The sequence below is a fragment of the Salvelinus namaycush genome, chromosome 4, assembly GCF_016432855.1.
Source record: "Salvelinus namaycush isolate Seneca chromosome 4, SaNama_1.0, whole genome shotgun sequence".
NCBI classification, from domain to species: domain Eukaryota; kingdom Metazoa; phylum Chordata; class Actinopteri; order Salmoniformes; family Salmonidae; genus Salvelinus; species Salvelinus namaycush.
The window spans coordinates 31,399,734-31,420,406 of NC_052310.1; the positions used below are offsets into that span (position 1 = coordinate 31,399,734).

At 40.9% G+C, this 20,673-nt stretch overlaps 1 protein-coding gene across 2 annotated transcripts in view; it reads left to right on the top strand.

Annotated features, from left to right (window-relative positions):
* The window catches only part of LOC120045574 (vinculin-like), a 60,639-nt gene that overhangs the window by 27,648 nt on the left and 12,318 nt on the right, over positions 1 to 20,673 (top strand). For both annotated transcript variants that reach the window (XM_038990477.1, XM_038990478.1), the window contains exons 9-10: positions 6,081 to 6,234; positions 6,348 to 6,523. In XM_038990477.1, coding sequence (XP_038846405.1) covers positions 6,081 to 6,234; positions 6,348 to 6,523 — 330 coding nt within the window. The remainder of the gene's footprint in view (positions 1 to 6,080; positions 6,235 to 6,347; positions 6,524 to 20,673) is intronic.

A 20,673-nucleotide genomic window follows, 5' to 3' on the forward strand; every position in this document is an offset into this window, starting at 1 on the left:
CTAGTCAGGATTCTAGCAGCCGTATTTAGCACTAACTGAAGTTTATTTAGTGCTTTATCCGGGTAGCCGGAAAGTAGAGCATTGCAGTAGTCTAACCTAGAAGTAACAAAAGCATGGATTCATTTTTCTGCATCATTTTTGGACAGAAAATTTCTGATTTTTGCAATGTTACGTAGATGGAAAAAAGCTGTCCTTGAAACAGTCTTGATATGTTCGTCAAAAGAGAGATCAGGGTCCAGAGTAACGCCGAGGTCCTTCACAGTTTTATTTGAGACGACTTTACAACCATCAAGATTAATTGTCAGATTCAACAGAAGATCTCTTTGTTTCTTGGGACCTAGAACAAGCATCTCTGTTTTGTCCGAGTTTAAAAGTAGAAAGTTTTCAGCCATCCACTTCCTTATGTCTGAAACACAGCCTTCTAGCGAGGGCAATTTTGGGGCTTCACAATGTTTCATTGAAATGTACAGCTTAGCATAGCAGTGAAAGTTAACATTATGTTTTCGAATGACATCCCCAAGAGGTAAAATATATAGTGAAAACAATAGTGGTCCTAAAACGGAACCTTGAGGAACACCGAAATGTACAGTTGATTTGTCAGAGGACAAACCATTCACAGAGACAAACTGATATCTTTCCAACAGATAAGATCTAAACCAGGCCAGAACTTGTCCGTATAGACCAATTTGGGTTTCCAATCTCTCCAAAAGAATGTGGTGATCGATGGTATCAAAGGCAGCACTAAGGTCTAGTAGCACGAGGACAGATGCAGAGCCTCGGTCTGACGCCATTAAAAGGTAATTTACCACCTTCACAAGTGCAGTCTCAGTGCTATGATCGGGTCTAAAACCAGACTGAAGCATTTCGTATACATTGTTTGTCTTCAGGAAGGCAGTGAGTTGCCGCGCAACAGCTTTTTCTAAAAATTTTGATAGGAATGGAAGACTCGATATAGGCCGATAGTTTTTTATATTTTCTGGGTCAAGGTTTGGCTTTTTCAAGAGAGGCTTTATTACTGCCACTTTTAGTGAGTTTGGTACACATCCGGTCGATAGAGAGCCATTTATTATGTTCAACATAGGAGGGCCGAGCACAGGAAGCAGCTCTTTCAGTAGTTTAGTTGGAATAGGGTCCAGTATGCAGCTTGAAGGTTTAGAGGCCATGATTATTTTCATCATTGTGTCAAGAGATATAGTACTAAAACACTTAACCTTTACTGCTCCGGCGTTCCGCCAGCGAAACTCCTCCCACATTCCACTGAAAAGGCAGAGCGCGAAATTCAAAATATATTTTTTAGAAATATTTAACTTTCACACATTAACAAGTCCAATACAGCAAATGAAAGGTACACATCTTGTGAATCCAGCCAACATGTCCGATTTGTAAAATGTTTTACAGCGAAAACAGCACGTATATTTATGTTAGCTCACCACCAAATACAAAAAAGGACAGACATTTTTCACAGCACAGGTAGCATACACAAAGCCAACCTAACTAACCAAGAACCAACCAAACTAACCAACAAACAACTTCATCAGATGACAGTCTTATAACATGTTATTCAATAAATCTGTTTTGTTCGAAAAATTTGCATATTTCAGGTATAAATCACAGTTTACATTGCAGCTACAATCAGAAATTGCACCGAAAGCAGCCAGAATAATTACAGACACCAACGTCAAATACCTAAATACTCATCATAAAACATTTCTGAAAAATACATAGTGTACAGCAAATGAAAGACAAGCATCTTGTGAATCCAGCAAATATTTCCGATTTCTTAAGTGTTTTACAGCGAAAACACAATATAGCGTTATATTAGCTTACCACAGCCAGAAACACAAGCCATTTCCCAGCAGTAAAAGTTAGCGATCGTGACACACCAGCAAAAGATATATAATTTTTGACTAACCTTGATAAGGTTCATCAGATGACAGTCCTATAACATCAGGTTATACATACACTTATGTTTTGTTCGAAAATGTGCATATTTAGAGCTGAAATCAGTGGTTATACATTGTGCTAACGTAGCTATTTTGTCCCACAACGTCCGGATTTTTTTCTGACACTTTTTCTGACACACATATTCTGACCAAATAGCTATTCATAAACATAACTAAAAAATACATGTTGTATAGGAAATGATAGATACACTAGTTCTTAATGCAATCGCCGTGTTAGAATTCTAAAAATAACTTCATTACCACATAAGGCTTACGTTATGTCGACCGAGTGCCCAAAACCTGGGCGCAAAACTAATAGTACACAGTTCGACAGATATATGAAATAACATCATAAAATGGGTCCTACTTTTGCTGATCTACCATCAGAATGTTGTACAAGGTGTCCTTTGTCAAGAACAATCGTTGTTTGGATTTAGAACGTCCATTTTCCCTCTTGAATTAGCAAGCGCACTAGCCAAGTGGCGCGAAGCTCTCCTTTCTGAACAAAGGCACACAACGCAACACGCCTAACGTCCCGAATAAATTTCAAAAATCTAATAAAACTATATTGAAAAAACATACTTTACGATGATATTGTCACATGTATCAAATAAAATCAAAGCCGGAGATAGTAGTCGCCTATAACGACAGCTATTCAGAAGGCAAATCCAGGTCCAACTTCGCGCCTTCCTGAAAACAGGAAATGGGTCACACGTCATTCCAAGAGGACGTATTCCATCTCAGACCAAGATAAACACTCCATTTCTTCTCTCACTGCATCTTGACATCCAGGGGAAGGTGTATGACGTGCATGTATACTAATAGGTATCATGCCCATTTATAGGCAGGACCCAGAAGAGAGCATCGATTTCAGATTTTCCACTTCCTGTCAGGAAGTTTGCTGCAAAATGAGTTCTGTTTTACTCACAGATATAATTCAAACGGTTTTAGAAACTAGAGAGTGTTTTCTATCCAATAGTAATAATAATATGCATATTGTACGAGCAAGAATTGAGTACGAGGCCATTTAAATTGGGCACGTTTTTCCCCCAAAGTGAAAACAGCGCCCTCTGTCCTCATCAGGTTAAGTGTCTCTCTTGATCCTAGGTCCTGGCAGAGTTGTGCAGACTCAGGACAGCTGAGCTTTGGAGGAATACGCAGATTTAAAGAGGAGTCCGTAATTTGCTTTCTAATGATCATGATCTTTTCCTCAAAGAAGTTCATGAATTTATTACTGCTGAAGTGAAAGCCATCCTCACTTGGGGAATGCTGCTTTTTAGTTAGCTTTGCGACAGTATCAAAAATACATTTTGGATTGTTCTTATTTTCCTCAATTAAGTTGGAAAAATAGAATGATCGAGCAGCAGTGAGGGCTCTTCGATACTGCACGGTACTGTCTTTCCAAGCTAGTCGGAAGACTTCCAGTTTGGTGTGGCGCCATTTCCGTTCCAATTTTCTGGAAGCTTGCTTCAGAGCTCGGGTATTTTCTGTATACCAGGGAGCTAGTTTCTTATGACAAATATTTTTAGTCTTTATGGGTGCGACAGCATCTAGGGTATTGCGCAAGGTTAAATTGAGTTCCTCAGTTAAATGGTTAACTGATTTTTGTCCTCTGACGTCCTTGGGTAGGCAGAAGGAGTCTGGAAGGGCATCAAGGAATCTTTGTGTTGTCTGAGAATTTATAGCACGACTTTTGATGCTCCTTGGTTGGGGTCTGAGCAGATTATTTGTTGCGATTGCAAACGTAATAAAATGGTGGTCCGATAGTCCAGGATTATGAGGAAAAACATTAAGATCTACAACATTTATTCCATGGGACAAAACTAGGTCCAGAGTATGACTGTGGCAGTGAGTAGGTCCAGAGACATGTTGGACAAAACCCACTGAGTCGATGATGGCTCTGAAAGCCTTTTGGAGTGGGTCTGTGGACTTTTCCATGTGAATATTAAAATCACCAAAAATTCGAATATTATCTACTATGACTACAAGGTCCGATAAGAATTCAGGGAACTCAGTGAGGAACGCTGTATATGGCCCAGGAGGCCTGTAAACAGTAGCTATAAAAAGTGATTGAGTAGGCTGCATAGATTTCATGACTAGAAGCTCAAAAGACGAAAACGTAATTTTTTTTTTTGTAAATTGAAATTTGCTATCGTAAATGTTAGCAACACCTCCGCCTTTGCGGGATGCACGGGGGATATGGTCACTAGTATAACCAGGAGGTGAGGCCTCATTTAACACAGTAAATTCATCAGGCTTAAGCCATGTTTCAGTCAGGCCAATCACATCAAGATTATGATCAGTGATTAGTTCATTGACTATAACTGCCTTTGAAGTGAGGGATCTAACATTACGTAGCCCTATTTTGAGATGTGAGGTATCACGATCTCTTTCAATAATGGCAGGAATGGAGGAGGTCTTTATCCTAGTGAGATTGCTAAGGCGAACACCACCATGTTTAGTTTTGCCCAACCTAGGTCGAGGCACAGACACAGTCTCAATGGGGATAGCTGAGCTGACTACACTGACTATGCTAGTGGCAGACTCCACTAAACTGGCAGGCTGGCTAACAGCCTGCTGCCTGGCCTGCACCCTATTTCATTGTGGAGCTAGAGGAGTTAGAGCCTTGTCTATGTTGGTAGATAAGATGAGAGCACCCCTCCAGCTAGGATGGAGTCCGTCACTCCTCAGCAGGCCAGGCTTGGTCCTGTTTGTGGGTGAGTCCCAGAAAGAGGGCCAATTATCTACAAATTCTATCTTTTGGGAGGGGCAGAAAACTGTTTTCAACCAGCGATTGAGTTGTGAGACTCTGCTGTAGAGCTCATCACTCCCCCTAACTGGGAGGGGGCCAGAGACAATTTCTCGATGCCGACACATCTTTCTAGCTGATTTACACTCTGAAGCTATGTTGCGCTTGGTGACCTCTGACTGTTTCATCCTAACATCGTTGGTGCCGACGTGGATAACAATATCTCTATACTCTCTACACTCGCCAGTTTTAGCTTTAGCCAGCACCATCTTCAGATTAGCCTGCCCCCTGGTAAACAGTGTATGATTGCTGGGTGATTCATTTTAAGTCTAATACTGCGGGTAATGGAGTCGCCAATGACTAGGGTTTTCAATTTGTCAGAGCTAATGGTGGGAGCCTTCGGCGTCTCAGACCCCGTAACAGGAGGAGTAGAGACAAGAGAAGACTCGGCCTCAGACTCCGACTCGCTACTTAATGGGGAAAACCGGTTGAAAGTTTCTGTCGGCTGAATGAGCGACACCGGTTGAGCATTCCTACATCATTTCCCTCCAGAAACAATGAGAAAGTTGTCCGGCTGCGGGGACTGTGCGAGGGGATTTATACTACTATCTGTACTTACTGGTGGCACAGACGCTGTTTCATCCTTTCCTACACTGAAATGACCCTTGCCTAACGATTGCGTCTGAAGCTGGGCTTGCAGCACAGCTATCATCGCCGTAAGGCGATCGTTCTCCTGTATATTATGAGTACAGCGACTGCAATTAGAAGGCATCAAGTTAATGTTACTACTTAGCTTCGGCTGTTGAAGGTGCTGACGAACCATGTCCAGATAAAGCGTCCGGAGAGAAAAAGTTGAATGAAAAAAAAAAGTTGAGGGAAAAACTAATGAGTAATGAGTAATTAAGTTTTTGGTATTGAAAGATTTCACTTTCTCCCCTTCTTGGGAAATAATAGTAGCACAAACGTTGCATATGGCCTTTTTGTTATCTTCCTTTGAAACTTCAAAATAGATCCACATACCAGACATTGTGGGCTAGGTTAGGAATGCTGTATTTTTCGTGGCATCATTACGTAATCTACCTACGTTATATAGGTATGCACATCAGCTTTGACATCGGTTTTGCACATTGCACAGAGGCCGATGTTGGCATTTTTAGCTAATATCGGCCGATTCCGATATACTTACCGATATATCATGCTTCCCTAATGTTATGTCTATATGTATCAACATTTCAACTTTCTAATGGCTGGTATTTAGTCGGGATCATGTTGAGTTGATTGTAACACATTATAAGGGTGTCGTACATGGTCATGACAATCTTACAATACATTAAACCTGCTAAGTGTTAAAGTGTGTGTGTGTGTGTGTGTATAATCTCCTTCTGTAGAGGACATGGTCCGTCTCCACCATGTGTTCAGCGGGCCGGTCAGTGTTCTCAGGGTCTGGACCTGCTGCTTGGGAAAGTGGACAGCGCCACCCGCAGGCTCGAGGCTTTAACTAAAGCTAAACTGGCATTCGCTAGGAGACTGGATGCTTCCCAGGTCAGCACACACATACCAATATTTGATGTTTTGTTTCTGGGTTGTTCGAAATATCAGATTAAATATTAAAAGGACAAAACCTAAAATGTCAAGTATGTGTGTGTGCCTCATAGGCATGGCTGGCAGATCCTAATGGGGGTCCAGAGGGTGCAGAAAACATCAGAGCCTTGCTGGCCAATGCCCAAAAAATTGCTGACCTGTGCGAAGACCTCTTCGAGAGAGACGACATCCAGAGATCCATCAATGAGATTGCGGGGCTCACCGCACGACTAGTGGAGCTACGCAAGCGGTAATTTTTTTTGTGTCTTTGTTGTTGCCTGTTTTTTCAAGCGTGTAACTGTTGTTGTCTATTTTGTATTGTGTGTATCTTTTGTCTGTTTGCAGGCCATACTATGGGTAACTACTGTTGTCTGTTTGTCATCTGTGTGATTGTCAGTTTGTCAGTTTTAGGCACATGCTGCAACCTCATGCCACCAGCATGTTCTGCCTACCCAGGGAGCCCTGTCTGGCTGGGTCTGTCTGCCCACTAGCAGGTTCAACACATGTGGAGTGGACACGTGCACACACAAACCATCTTTTCTTTGGGATGGTTTGGAGACAGTCCAGATGAAAAAGTCAACAGTAGACAAGACAACAGAGTTTAAGAACAATTTGATTGATCTGAATTGCCTAGTTTTAAAGCGCCTGCTGACGGCTATTGACATCTCGGGGTGTTTTCACACAAATTTTTGTGAACTCAGTGCAGTTCGCTTTTTTTGTGATGTGTGAACACTCCAAAGGAACTCAGACCCCTCAAAAGAGCCCCCGAAAGGAATCAAACTGAGACTATCTCAGAGGTCTGAGGTGGTCTGAGTTCGGTTTGCTTGAATTCTACAGTCCGGTTCCATTTTTTGGGGGCAATGTGAACACAAAGCTCCCCAGGTTCGCTTGTAATTATTCCCATACCACACACTAGACTACTGAAATACCATTTCCCTGCCATAAACCCTTCACATTGGTGTCACAAAAGAGTGAAGATGATGATATGCAGGTTCACTGAAAAAACATGTGCTGTTTTTGGATAGGCCTATTGATTAGCGAGGCACAGAAATTCCAAAATATGTGTGGAGTTTTTAGTTCAATTCATTTGTTTTCAATATGTGATCTTTAGGCAAAGAGAGCTTCATAAGCTGTTTATTTGTGGGGTTTGAATAGTGTGAGAAGACACCAACATATTTGGTGAGAATCCCAACATAGAAAAATCTATTCTAGCTCTTAAAGGGGCAGTAGCCTACATGGGGTGTGCAATTTTCAATTACAACATTATTTAATCTACAGTTATTCTTCACTATGTTTTCTGTTACCAATAATATGTACATTTTAATAGGGCTGGTCGGTATACCGTATTTTACGATATACCGGTATTGAAGCACTGACCAGTTTTATTTCTTTCTTTACCTTCTATAACCCTATTTGAATGTTTGATTTGTTAAATGGTATACGCCGTGTGTAACGTCCATTTTATAGTTTACTTCTCTACTTGAGTCTGCACTCTCTTTCTCCATGCTGCTTTCCACATAGACCTAGCCCCGCCCTATGTCACACAAGGAGCGCATTTGTTGTTCCTCGACCACGAAACAGTTGCGTTGTCACGTTCCTGACCTGTTTTCCTTTTTCTTGTATTTATTTAGTTGGTCAGGGCGTGAGTTGGGTGGGTTTGTCTATGTTTGATTTTCTATGTTGGGATGTTTGTGTTCGGCCGGGTATGATTCTCAGAGACAGCTGTCAATCGTTGTCCCTGATTGAGAATCATACTTAGGCAGCCTGGGTTTCACGTGTGTTTTGTGGGTGTTTGTATCTCGTGTCAGTGTTCGTGCCACACGGGACTGTTTTCGGTTTGGTTACGTTTGTTGTTTTGTGTCTTGAAGTGTTCTGTTTTACTTTCATTAAATAATGAACACTAACCACTCTGCGTGTTGGTCCGATCCATGCGTAACATAACACGTAACATGCGTTCAGTCTGCATGGTCAATGCAGCACATGTGACAATGTTGAAGACAATGATGCTGTTTTCACTTTGCTTCATAATATAAATCCACTCACATTCTATAATTACGCTATAAATTTGTGTTTCTTACATCTGCAAACAGCTAGTTTGTCTTTTCTTAGCAAGTTGGGCCTAAACTTTATTAGCCACTAATGCTAATCGCAAGTTAACAGGCTAGCTACCTAATAAATGTCAGTGGTAGAAAAAGTACCCAAATGTCATACTTGAGTAAAAGTAAAGACACCTTAAAACTTCTTATGGCTGCAAGCCCGACGTCGGTACACTTATGACAACAGCCAGCTCAAGTGCAGGGCGCGAAATTCAAAATATATTTTTTTTTAATATTTAACTTTCACACATTAACAAGTCCAATACAGCAAATGAAAGGTACACATCTTGTGAATCCAGCCAACATGTCCGATTTTTAAAATGTTTTACAGAGAAAACAGCACTTATATTTATGTTAGCTCACCACCAAATACAAAAAAGGACAGACATTTTTCACAGCACAGGTAGCATGCACAAAGCCAACCTAACTAACCAAGAACCAACCAAACTAACCAAGAAACAACTTCATCAGATGACAGTCTTATAACATGTTATTCAATAAATCTATGTTTTGTTCGAAAAATGTGCATATTTCAGGTATAAATCATAGTTTACATTGCAGCTACAATCAGAAATTGCACCGAAAGCAGCCAGAATAATTACAGACACCAACGTCAAATACCTAATTACTCATCATAAAACATTTCTGAAAAATACATAGTGTACAGCAAATGAAAGACAGGCATCTTGTGATTCCAGCCAATATTTCCGATTTATTAAGTGTTTTACAGCGAAAACACAATATAGCGTTAGCTATTAGCATTAGCTTACCACAATAGCCAGAAACACAAGCCATTTCCCAGCAGCAAAAGTTAGCGATCGTAACAAACCAGTAAAAGATATATAATTTTTGACTAACCTTGATATTCTTCATCAGATGACAGTCCTATAACATCAGGTTATACATACACTTATGTTTTGTTCGAAAATGTGCATATTTAGAGCTGAAATCAATGGTTATACAGTGTGCTAACTTAGCTACTTTTTCCACAACGTCCAGATATTTTTCTGACACTTTTTCTGACACACATATTCTGACCAAATAGCTATTCATAAACATAACTAAAAAATACATGTTGTATAGGAAATGATAGATCCATTAGTTCTTAATGAAATCGCAGTGTTAGAATTCTAAAAAATAACTTCATTACGACATCCAGCTTCGGTATAGCTAGAGTACCCAAAAGTTGGGCGCCGACGACTACTTCACATGTACGACAGATATATGAAATAGCATCATAAAATGTTTCTTACTTTTGCTGATCTTTCATCAGAATGTTGGACAAGGGGTCCTTTGTCAAGAACAATCGTTGTTTGGATTTAGAACGGCCACTTTCCCTCTGGAATTAGCAAGCACACTAGCCAAGTGGCACGAAGCTCTCCATCGTAAACAAAGTCAGAGAACGGAACACGGCAAAACTCCCGAAAAAATTTCAATAATCTGATTAAACTACATTGAAAAAACATACTTTACGATGATATGGTCACATGTATCAAATAAAATCAAAGACGGAGATAGTAGTCGCCTATAACGACAGCTTTTCAAAAGGCAAATCCATGTCCCTCAACGCGCCTTCCTGAAAACAGGAAATGGAGGACACGTCATTCCATAAGCTGTAATTCGACTCCAGATCAAGTTACACAGTCCATTTCTTCTCTCACTCCTTGTCGACATCTAGTGGAAGACGTATGAAGTGCATCTAAACTAATAAATAACATGGACTTTAATAGGCAGCCACTGGAACAGAGCCTCAATTTCAGACTTTCCACTTCCTGTCAGGAAGTTTGCTGCAGAATGAGTTCTGTTTCACTCACAGATATAATTCAAACGGTTTTAGAAACTAGAGAGTGTTTTCTATCCAATAGTAATAATAATATGCATATTGTACGAGCAAGAATTGAGTACGAGGCCGTTTGAAATGGGCACCTTTTATCTGGCTACTCAATACTGCCCCTGCAGCCATAAAAAGTTAATAGAAAAGGACTCAAGTAAAAGTGAAAGTCACCCAGTAAAATCGTAATTGAGTAAAAGTCTAAAAGTATTTGGTTTTAAATATACTTAAGTATCAAAAGTGAATTAGAAGTAGCTAAAAAAAAAACATTCAATGTAGACAAAGATTATAGGGTCCCCTAGGAAACACTTTGTATTTGTATTTTGTGTGTTTATTATAGATCCACATTAGCAGCTACTCTTCCTGGGGTCCAGCAAAATGAAGGCAGTTAATAATTACTATTTTTTAACATTTCAATACGTTCACAGATTTCACAACACACTGTGTGCCCTCAGGCCCCTACTCCACCACTACCACATATCTACAGTACTAAATCCATGTTTATGTATAGTGCGTATGTTATCGTGTGTGTGTGTGTATGCATGTGTCTGTGCCAATGTTTGTGTTGCTTCACAGTCCCCGCTGTTCCATAAGGTGTTTTTCTTAAATTAAATTTTACTGCTTGCGTCGGTTACTTGATGTGGAATAGAGTTCCATGTAGTCATGGCTCTATGTAGTACTGTGTGCCTCTCATAGTCTGTTCTGGACTTGGGGACTGTGAAGAGTCCTCTTGTGGCATGTCTTGTGGGGTATGCATGGGTGTCCGAGCTGTGTGCCAGTAGTTTAGCCAGACAGCTCGGTGCATTCAACATGTCAATACCTCTCATAAATAAAAGTAGTGATGAAGTCAATCTCTCCTCCACTTTCAGCCAGGAAAGATTGACATGCATATTAGCCAGCTGTGCTGCCCTGTTCTGAGCCAATTGCAAATTTCCTAAATCCTATTTTGTGGCACACAAACGTCTGAACAGTAGTCAAGGTGTGACAAAACTAGGGCCTGAAGGGCTTGCCTTGTTGATAGTGTTGTTAAGAAGGCAGAGCATCGCTTTATTATAGACAGACTTCTCCCCATCTTAGATACAATTGCATCAATATGTTTTGACCATGACAGTTTACAATCTAGGGTTACTCCAAGCAGTTTAGTCATCTCAACTTGCTCAATTTCCACATTATTTATTACAAGATTTAGTTGAGGTTTAGTAAATGTTTTGTTCCAAACACAATGCTTTTAGTTTTAGAAATATTTAGGGCTAACTTATTCATTGCCACCCACTCTGAAACTAACTGCAGCTCTTTGTTGAGTGTTGCAGTCATTTCAGTCGTCGCTGTAGTAGCTGACGTGTATAGTGTTGAGTCATCCGCATACAGATATACTCTGGCTTTACTCAAAGTCAGTGGCATGTCGTTAGTAAAAATGTTAAAAAGCAAGAGGCCTAAACAGCTACCCTGGGGATTTCCTGATTCTAACTGGATTATATTTGAGAGGCTTCCATTAAAGAACACTCTCTGTGTTCTGTTAGACAAGTAACTCTCTATCCAAATTATAGCAGGGGTGTAAAGCCATAACACATATGTTTTTCCAGCAGCAGACTATGCTCGATAATGTCAAAAGCTGCACTATAGTCGAACAAGACAGCCCCCACAATCATTTTATCATAATTTTTTTCTCAGCCAATCATCAGTCATTTGTGTAAGTGCTGTGCTTGTTGAGTGTCCTTCCCTATAAGCATGCTGAATTTCTGTTATCAGTTTGTTACTGTGAAATAGCATTGTATCTGGTCAAACACCATTTTTCCCCAGAAGTTTACTAAGGGTTGGTAACAGGCTGATTGGTCGGCTATTTGAGCCAGTAAAGGGGGCTTTACTATTCTTGGGTAGCGGAATGACTTTAGCTTCCCTCCAGGCCTGAGGGCACACACTCTCTAGTAGGCTTAAATTGAAGATGTGGCAAATAGGAGTGGCAATATCATCTGCTATTATCCTCAGTAATTTTCCATCCAGATTGACAGACCCCGGTGGCTTGTTATTGTTGATAGACAACAATAATTTTTTCACCTCTTCCACACTGACTTTACGGAATTCAAAAGTACAATTCTTGTCTTTCATAATTTGGTCCGATATATTTGGATGTGTAGTGTCAGCGTTTGTTGCTGGCATGTCATCCCTAAGTTTGCTTATCTTGCCAATGAAAAAGCAATTAAAGTAGTTTGCAATATCACTGGGCTTTGTGATGAAGGAGCCGAGTTGGCTTTTTTCCCCCAAAATGTCATTTAAGGTGCCCCATAGCTTTCTACTATCATTCTTAATATAATTTATCTTTGTTTCATAGTGTAGTTTATTTTTATTTAGTTTAGTCACATGATTTCTTAATTTCTGGTACGTTTGCCAATCAGTTGGGCTGCCAGACATTAATTGCCATACCTTTGGCCTCATCCCTCTCAACCATACCCTTTTTAAATTCCTCATCAATCCAAGGGGATTTAACAGTTTTTACAGTCATTTTCTTAATGGGTGCATGCTTATTAGTAACTGGAATAAGTAGTTTCATAAATGCATCAAGTGCAGCATCTGCTTGCTCCTCATTACACACCACAGACCAGCAAATATTCTTTACATCATCAACATATGAATCACAACAAAACGTATTGTATGACCTCTTATACACTATATTAGGCCCAGCCTTTGGAACTTTGGTTTTCCTAGATATGGCTATTATATTGTGATCAAATAAAAGTGTATTTGTCATGTGCGCCGAATACAACAGGTAGACCTTACAGTGAAATGCTCACTACATCCTATGGATTTGGATACTGCTTTAAAGCAAATATCTGCAGCGTTAGTAAAGATGTGATCAATACATGTTGATGATTTAATTAATATGCTGTTTGTAACTACCCTGGTAGGTTGACTGACAACCTGATCCAGGTTGCAGGCACTGGTTACAGTTTAAAGTTTTTTTCTGAGTGGGCAGCTTGGTGATAGCTAGTCAATATTTAAATCACCCAGAAAATATACTTCTCTGTTGATATCACAAACATTATCAAGCATTTCACACATTATCCAGATACTGACTGTTAGCACTTGGTGGTCTTTAGCAGCTTCCCACAATAATGTGCTTTAGGTGAGGCAGATGAACATGTAGCCATATTACTTAAACAGTATTTAACATTAGATCGTCTCTAAGCTTTACAGGAATGTGGTTCTGAGTATAGACCGCAACACGACCTCAGTTGGCATTTCTGTCTTTTTGGTAGATGTTATAACCATGTATTGCTACCACTGTATCATCAAAGGTATTATCTAAGTGAGTTTCAGAGATAGTCAGAATATGAATATCTTCTGTTACAAGCAAGTTATTGACTTCATGGATCTTGTTTATTAGGCTACATATGTTAATATGGGCTATTCACACTTTTCTGGGTTGCTTGATTGTTTTTAATGCTTTACTGGGAAGCTTATCAGAGGTATACTTACTCATGTTATTTACATTGGAGCTGATAGTGCAGGGTGGGCTGCATAAAGTGGTCTTCCTACTATTGCACACCGCCTCAGTGCTAACAGTGTAACTCTGGTTCATAGGCTCATGATTACGGCTTACGATAGCTGTAGGATAAACAGATGTATTCGGTGCAATTAGGGGTACATAAATTAAATTATTTACATTGTGTTTGCCAATGCCCCTAAGATCATGTACATTTGATGCAGCATTATGACGACTCATTGTCACAATGGTAGTGGTTAACTGAGCTGGTCTTGGATCATTTACCAGTCATTGTTTCAACGCAGCCTTGAAATGCGTGGACAGAGTCCAGGAGCCAAGATGATTTGTATTTTTTTTATTTAACCTTTATTTAACCAGGTAGGCCAGTTGAGAACAAGTTCTCATTTACAACTGTGATATGGCCAAGATAAAGCAAAGCAGTGCGACAAAAACAACAACACAGAGTTACACATGGGATAAACAAACATACAGTCAATAACACAATAGAAAAGTCTATATACAGTGTGTGCAAATGTAGTAAGATTAGGGAGGTAAGGCAATAAATAGGCCATAGTGGCTAAATAATTACAATTTAGCAATTAAACACTGGAGTGACAGATATGCAGAAGATGGTTGTGCAAGTAGAGATACTGGGCTGCAAAGGAGCAAAAAATAAATAACAATATGGAGATGTGGTAGTTGGGTGGGCTATTTACAGATGGGCTATGTACAGGTGCAATGATCGGTAAGCTGCTATGACAGCTGATGCTTAAAGTTAGTGAGGGAGATATACAGTGGGGAGAACAAGTATTTGATACACTGCCGATTTTGCAGGTTTTCCTACTTACAAAGCATGTAGAGGTCTGTAAATTTTGATCATAGGTACACTTCAACTGTGAGAGACGGAATCTAAAACAAAAATCCAGAAAATCACATTGTATGATTTTTAAGTAATTAATTTGCATTTTATTGCATGACATAAGTATTTGATACATCAGAAAAGCAGAACTTAATATTTGGTACAGAAACCTTTGTTTGCAATTACAGAGATCCTACGTTTCCTGTAGTTCTTGACCAAGTTTGCACACACTGTAGCAGGGATTTTGGCCCACTGCTCCATACAGACCTTCTCCAGATCCTTCAGGTTTCGGGGCTGTCGCTGGGCAATACAGACTTTCAGCTCCCTCCAAACATTTTCTATTGGGTTCAGGTCTGGATCCCACGAGGTGAGATCTTGCATGGAGCCCCAGACCGAGGTTGATTGACCGTCATCTTGAACTTCTTCCATTTTCTAATAATTGCACCAACAGTTGTTGCCTTCTCACCAAGCTGCTTGCCTATTGTCCTGTAGCCCATCCCAGCTTGTGTAGGTCTACAATTTTAACCCTGATGTCCTTACACAGCTCTCTGGTCTTGGCCATTGTGGAGAGGTTGGAGTCTGCTTGATTGAGTGTGTGGACAGGTGTCTTTTATACAGGTAACGAGTTCAAACAGGTGCAGTTAATACAGGTAATGAGTGGAGAACAGGAGGGCTTCTTGAAGAAAAACTAACAGGTCTGTGAGAGCCGGAATTCTTACTGGTTGGTAGGTGATCAAATACTTATGTCATGCAATAAAATGCAAATTAATTACTTAAAAATCATACAATGTGATTTTCTGGATTTTTGTTTTAGATTCCGTCTCCCACAGTTGAAGTGTACCTATGATAAAAAATTACAGACCTCTACATGCTTTGTAAGTAGGAAAACCTGCAAAATCGGCAGTGTCTCAAATACTTGTTCTCCCCACTGTAAGTCTCCAGCTTCAGTGATTTTTAGAATTCGTTCCAGTCATTGGCAGCAGAGAACTGGATGGAAAGGCGGCCAAAGAGGAGTTGGCTTTGGGGGTGACCAGTGAAATATACCTGCTGGAGCGCTACGGGTGGGTGCTGCTATGGTGACCAGTGAGCTGAGATAAGGCAGGGCTTTACCTAGCAAAGATGTATAGATGACTTGGAGCCAGTGGGTTTGGCAACAAATATGAAGCGAGGGCCAGCCAACGAGAGCATACAGGTCGCAGTGGTGGGTAGTATATGGGGCTTTGGTGACAAAACAGATGGCACTGTTTTAGACTACATCCAATTTGCTGAGTAAAGTGTTGGAGGCTATTTTGTAAATGACATCGCTGAAGTCAAGGATCGGTAGGATAGTCAGTTTTACGAGGGTGTGTTTGGCAGCATGAGTGAAGAATGCTTTATTGCGAAATCGGAAGCCGATTCTAGATTTAATTTTGGATTGGAGATGCTTAATGTGAGTCTGGAAGGAGAGTTTACAGTCTAACCAGACACCTAGGTATTTGTAGTTGTCCACATATTCTAAGTCAGAACCGTCCAGAGTAGTGATGCTAGATGGGCGGGCGGGTGCGGGCAGCGATCGGTTGAAGAGCATGCATTTAGTTTTGCTTGCATTTAAGAGCAGTTGGAGGCCACGGAAGGAGTGTTGTATGGCATTGAAGCTCGTCTGGAGGTTTGTTAACACAGTGTCCAAAGAAGGGCCAGAAGTATACAGAATGGTGTCGTCTGCGTAGAGGTGGATCAGAGAATCACCAGCAGCAAGAGTGACATCATTGATGTATACAGAGAAAAGAGTCGGTCCGTAAATGTAACCCTGTGGCACCCCCATAGACTGCCAGAGGCCCGGACAACAGGCCCTCCGATTTGACACAATGAACTCTATCTGAGAAGTAGTTGGTGAACCAGGCGAGGCAGTCATTTCAGAAACCAAGGCTGTTGAGTCTGCCGATAAGAATGCGGTGATTGACAGAGTCGAAAGCCTTGGCCATGTCGATGAATATGGCTGCACAGTATTGTCTTTTATCGATGGCAGCTATGATATCGTTTAGGACCTTGAGCGTGGCTGAGGTGCACACATGACCAGCTCGGAAACCAGATTGCATAGCGGAGAAGGTACGGTGGGATTTGAAATGGTCGGTGATCTGTTTGTTAACTTGGCTTTCGAAGACTTTAGAAAGGCAGGCTAGGACAGATATAGGTCTTTAATAGTTTGGGTCTAGAGTGTCACCCCCTTTGAAGAGGGGGATGACCGCGGCAGCTTTCCAATCTTTAGGGATCTCAGACGATACGAAAGAGAGTTTGAACAGGCTAGTAATAGGGGTTGCAACAATTGCGGTGGATAATTTTAGAAAGAGAGGGTCCAGATTGTCTAGATGGACTTCGTCATTCCTATAGAGTATCTTCTGTTTCCAGAAGGTGTCAAAGTTATCAATAAAAGTGACTCCATCAGAGCTAGAGTAGTCTTTTAGCCAGCTTGTCCACACTTTGGTTCCTACCCTGTCACACTATCTCCTCCCTGACATTTTCATTCGTTGTCATGTCAAACAACACTATTATATTAAGTGCCCACTGTTAACTTCTTTGGGCTGCAAGCCCGAAGCCGGGCACAATATGACAACAGCCACTTCAAGTGCAGGGCGCGAAATTCAAAATATATTTTTTAGAAATATTTAACTTTCACACATTAACAAGTCCAATACAGCAAATGAAAGGTACACATCTTGTGAATCCAGCCAACATGTCCGATTTTTAAAATGTTTTACAGCGAAAACAGCACGTATATTTATGTTAGCTCACCACCAAATACAAAAAAGGACAGACATTTTTCACAGCACAGGTAGCATGCACAAAGCCAACCTAACTAACCAAGAACCAACCAAACTAACCAACAAACAACTTCATCAGATGACAGTCTTATAACATGTTATTCAATAAATCTATGTTTTGTTCGAAAAATGTGCATATTTCAGGTATAAATCATAGTTTACATTGCAGCTACAATCAGAAATTGCACCGAAAGCAGCCATAATAATTACAGACACCAATGTCAAATACCTAATTACTCATCATAAAACATTTCTGAAAAATACATAGTGTACAGCAAATGAAAGACAGGCATCTTGTGATTCCAGCCAATATTTCCGATTTATTAAGTGTTTTACAGCGAAAACACAATATAGCGTTATATTAGCTTACCACAATAGCCAGAAACGCAAGCCATTTCCCAGTAGCAAAAGTTAGCGATCGTAACAAACAAGCAAAAGATATATAATTTTTGACTAACCTTGATATACTTCATCAGATGACAGTCCTATAACATCAGGTTATACATACACTTATGTTTTGTTCGAAAATGTGCATATTTAGAGCTGAAATCAGTGGTTATACATTGTGCTAACGTAGCTACTTTTTCCCACAACGTCCGGATATTTTTCTGACACTTTTTCTGACACACATATTCTGACCAAATAGCTATTCATAAACATAACTAAAAAATACATGTTGTATAGGAAATGATAGATACACTAGTTCTTAATGCAATCGCCGTGTTAGAATTCTAAAAATAACCTCATTACGACATAAGGCTTACGTTATGGCGAGCGAGTGCCCAAAACCTGGGCGCAAAACTAATAGTACACAGTTCGACAGATATATGAAATAGCATCATAAAATGGGTCCTACTTTTGCTGATCTTCCATCAGAATGTTGTACAAGATGTCCTTTGTCAAGAACAATCGTTGTTTGGATTTAGAACGTCCTTTTTCCCTCTTGAATTAGCAAGCGGACTAGCCAAGTGGCGCGAAGCTCTCCTTCCTGAACAAAGGCACACAACGCAACACGCCTAACGTCCCGAATAAATTTCAATAGTCTAATAAAACTATATTGAAAAAACATACTTTACGATGATATTGTCACATGTATCAAATAAAATCAAAGCCGGAGATAGTAGTCGCCTATAACGAAAGCTTTTCAGAAGGCAATTCCAGGTCCAACCTCGCGCTTTCCAGAAAACAGGAAATGGGTGACACGTCATTCCAAGAGGATTTGTTCCATCTCAGACCAAGATAAACACTCCATTTCTTCTCTCACTGCCTCTTGACATCCAGGGGAAGGTGTATGACGTGCATGTATACTAATACGTATCATGCCCATTTATAGGCAGGACCTAGAAGAGAGCATCGATTTCAGATTTTCCACTTCCTGGTCAGGAAGTTTGTGCCAAATGAGTTCTGTTTTACTCACAGATATAATTCAAACGGTTTTAGAAACTAGAGAGTGTTTTCTATCCAATAGTAATAATAATATGCATATTGTACGAGCAAGAATTGAGTACGAGGTCGTTTGAAATGGGCACCTTTTATCTGGCTACTCAATACTGCCCCTGCAGCCCAAACAGGTTAAGGAATTTGAAGTGGGTCTAGGGTGACAGGAAAGGTAGAGGTGATATGATCCTTGACTAGTCTCTCAAAGCACTTCATGATGACAGAGGTGAGTGCTACGGGGTGATAGTAATTTAGTTCAATTACCTTTGCTTTCTTAGGTACAGGGACAATGGTGGCCTTCTTGAAGCATGTGGGGACAACAGACTGGGATAGGGAGAGATTGAATATATCTGTAAACACACCAGCCAGCTGGTCTGCACATGCTCTGAGGACACAGCTAGGGATACCATCTGGGCCGGCAGCCTTGCGAGGGTTGACGTGCTTAAATGTCTTTCTCACGTTGGCCACGGAGAAGGAGAGCCCACAGTCCTTGATAGTGGGCAGCGTCGGTGGCAGTGTATTATCCTCAAAGCGAGCGAAGTTGTTCAGCCTGTCCGGAAGCAAGACGTCGGTGTCTGCGACGTGGCTGGTTTTCCTTTTATAATCCGTGATTGTCTGTAGACCCTGCCACATGCGCCTCCTGTCTGAGCCGTTGAACTGGGACTCAACTTTGTCCCTATACCGACATTTAGCCTGCTTGATTGCTTTGCGGAGGGAATAACTACACTGTTTGTATTCTTTCATATTCCCAGTCTTTCCCTGGTTAAATGCGGCAGTCCACATGATCAAAACAATCTTGAAGCGTGGATTCCGATTGGTCAGACCAGCATTGAATAGTCCTTACCACGGGTGCTTCCTGGTTGAGCTTCTGCCTATAGGAGGGAAGCAGCAAGATGGAATCGTGGGCCGATTTGCCGAATGGAGGACGGGGGAGGGCCTTGTATGCATTCTGGAAGGTAGTATAACAATGCTCGAGAGTTTTAGCAGCGCCAGTACAACAATCAATATGTTGATAGAATTTCAGGAGCCTTTTCCTCAAATTTGCTTCATTAAAATCCCCAGCTACCATAAATGCAGCCTCAGGATATGTGGTTTCCAGTTTGCATAAAGTCCAGTGAAGTTCTTTGAGGGCCGTCGTGGTATAGGTTTTTGGGGGGATATAGACCGCTGTGGCTATTATTGACGAAAATGATCTCGGGAGATAGTACGGTCGGCATTTGATTGTGAGATATTCTAGGTTGGGTGAACAGAAGGACTTGAGTTCCTGTATATTATCACAGTTACACCATAAGTCGTTAATCATAAAACATATACCTCCACCCTTCTGCTTCCCGGAGAGATGTTTGTTCCTGTCGGCGCGATGTACTGAGAACCTGGTTTACAGAATCAGACAGTAGATCTTGAGAGAGCCATGTTTCCGTGAAGCAGAGTAAGTTACAATCCCTGGTGTCTCTCTGAAAAGCAACTCTCGCCTTGAGCTCATCAACTTTATTATCCAGAGATTGGACATGATGGTGTGCACGCTTCCTAAGTCGGACCAGAAGACGCGTATCTCTCCTCCGCCAGCTTTGTTTTGGGTCAGCCTCTGGAATAAGTTAAATTGCTCTGGGGAGAGCAAACAAAGGATCTGCTCCAGCGAAGTCGTAATCCTGGTTGTAATGCTGGAAGTTTTGGTGAGTTACCGCCGCTCTAATATCCAATAGTTCTTCCCGGCTGTATGTAATGACACAAAACAATTCCTGAGCTAATAACGTAAATAAGAGCAGATAAACAAACAAAATACTGCAGAGTTTCCTAAGAGCTAGTCGCGAAGCTGCCATCTCCGTCGGCGCCATCTTCATCCCTCCGCTTGAAGTCCTGACAAAATTCTTCCCAGGGGGCCGATGAGCCTGGTACCG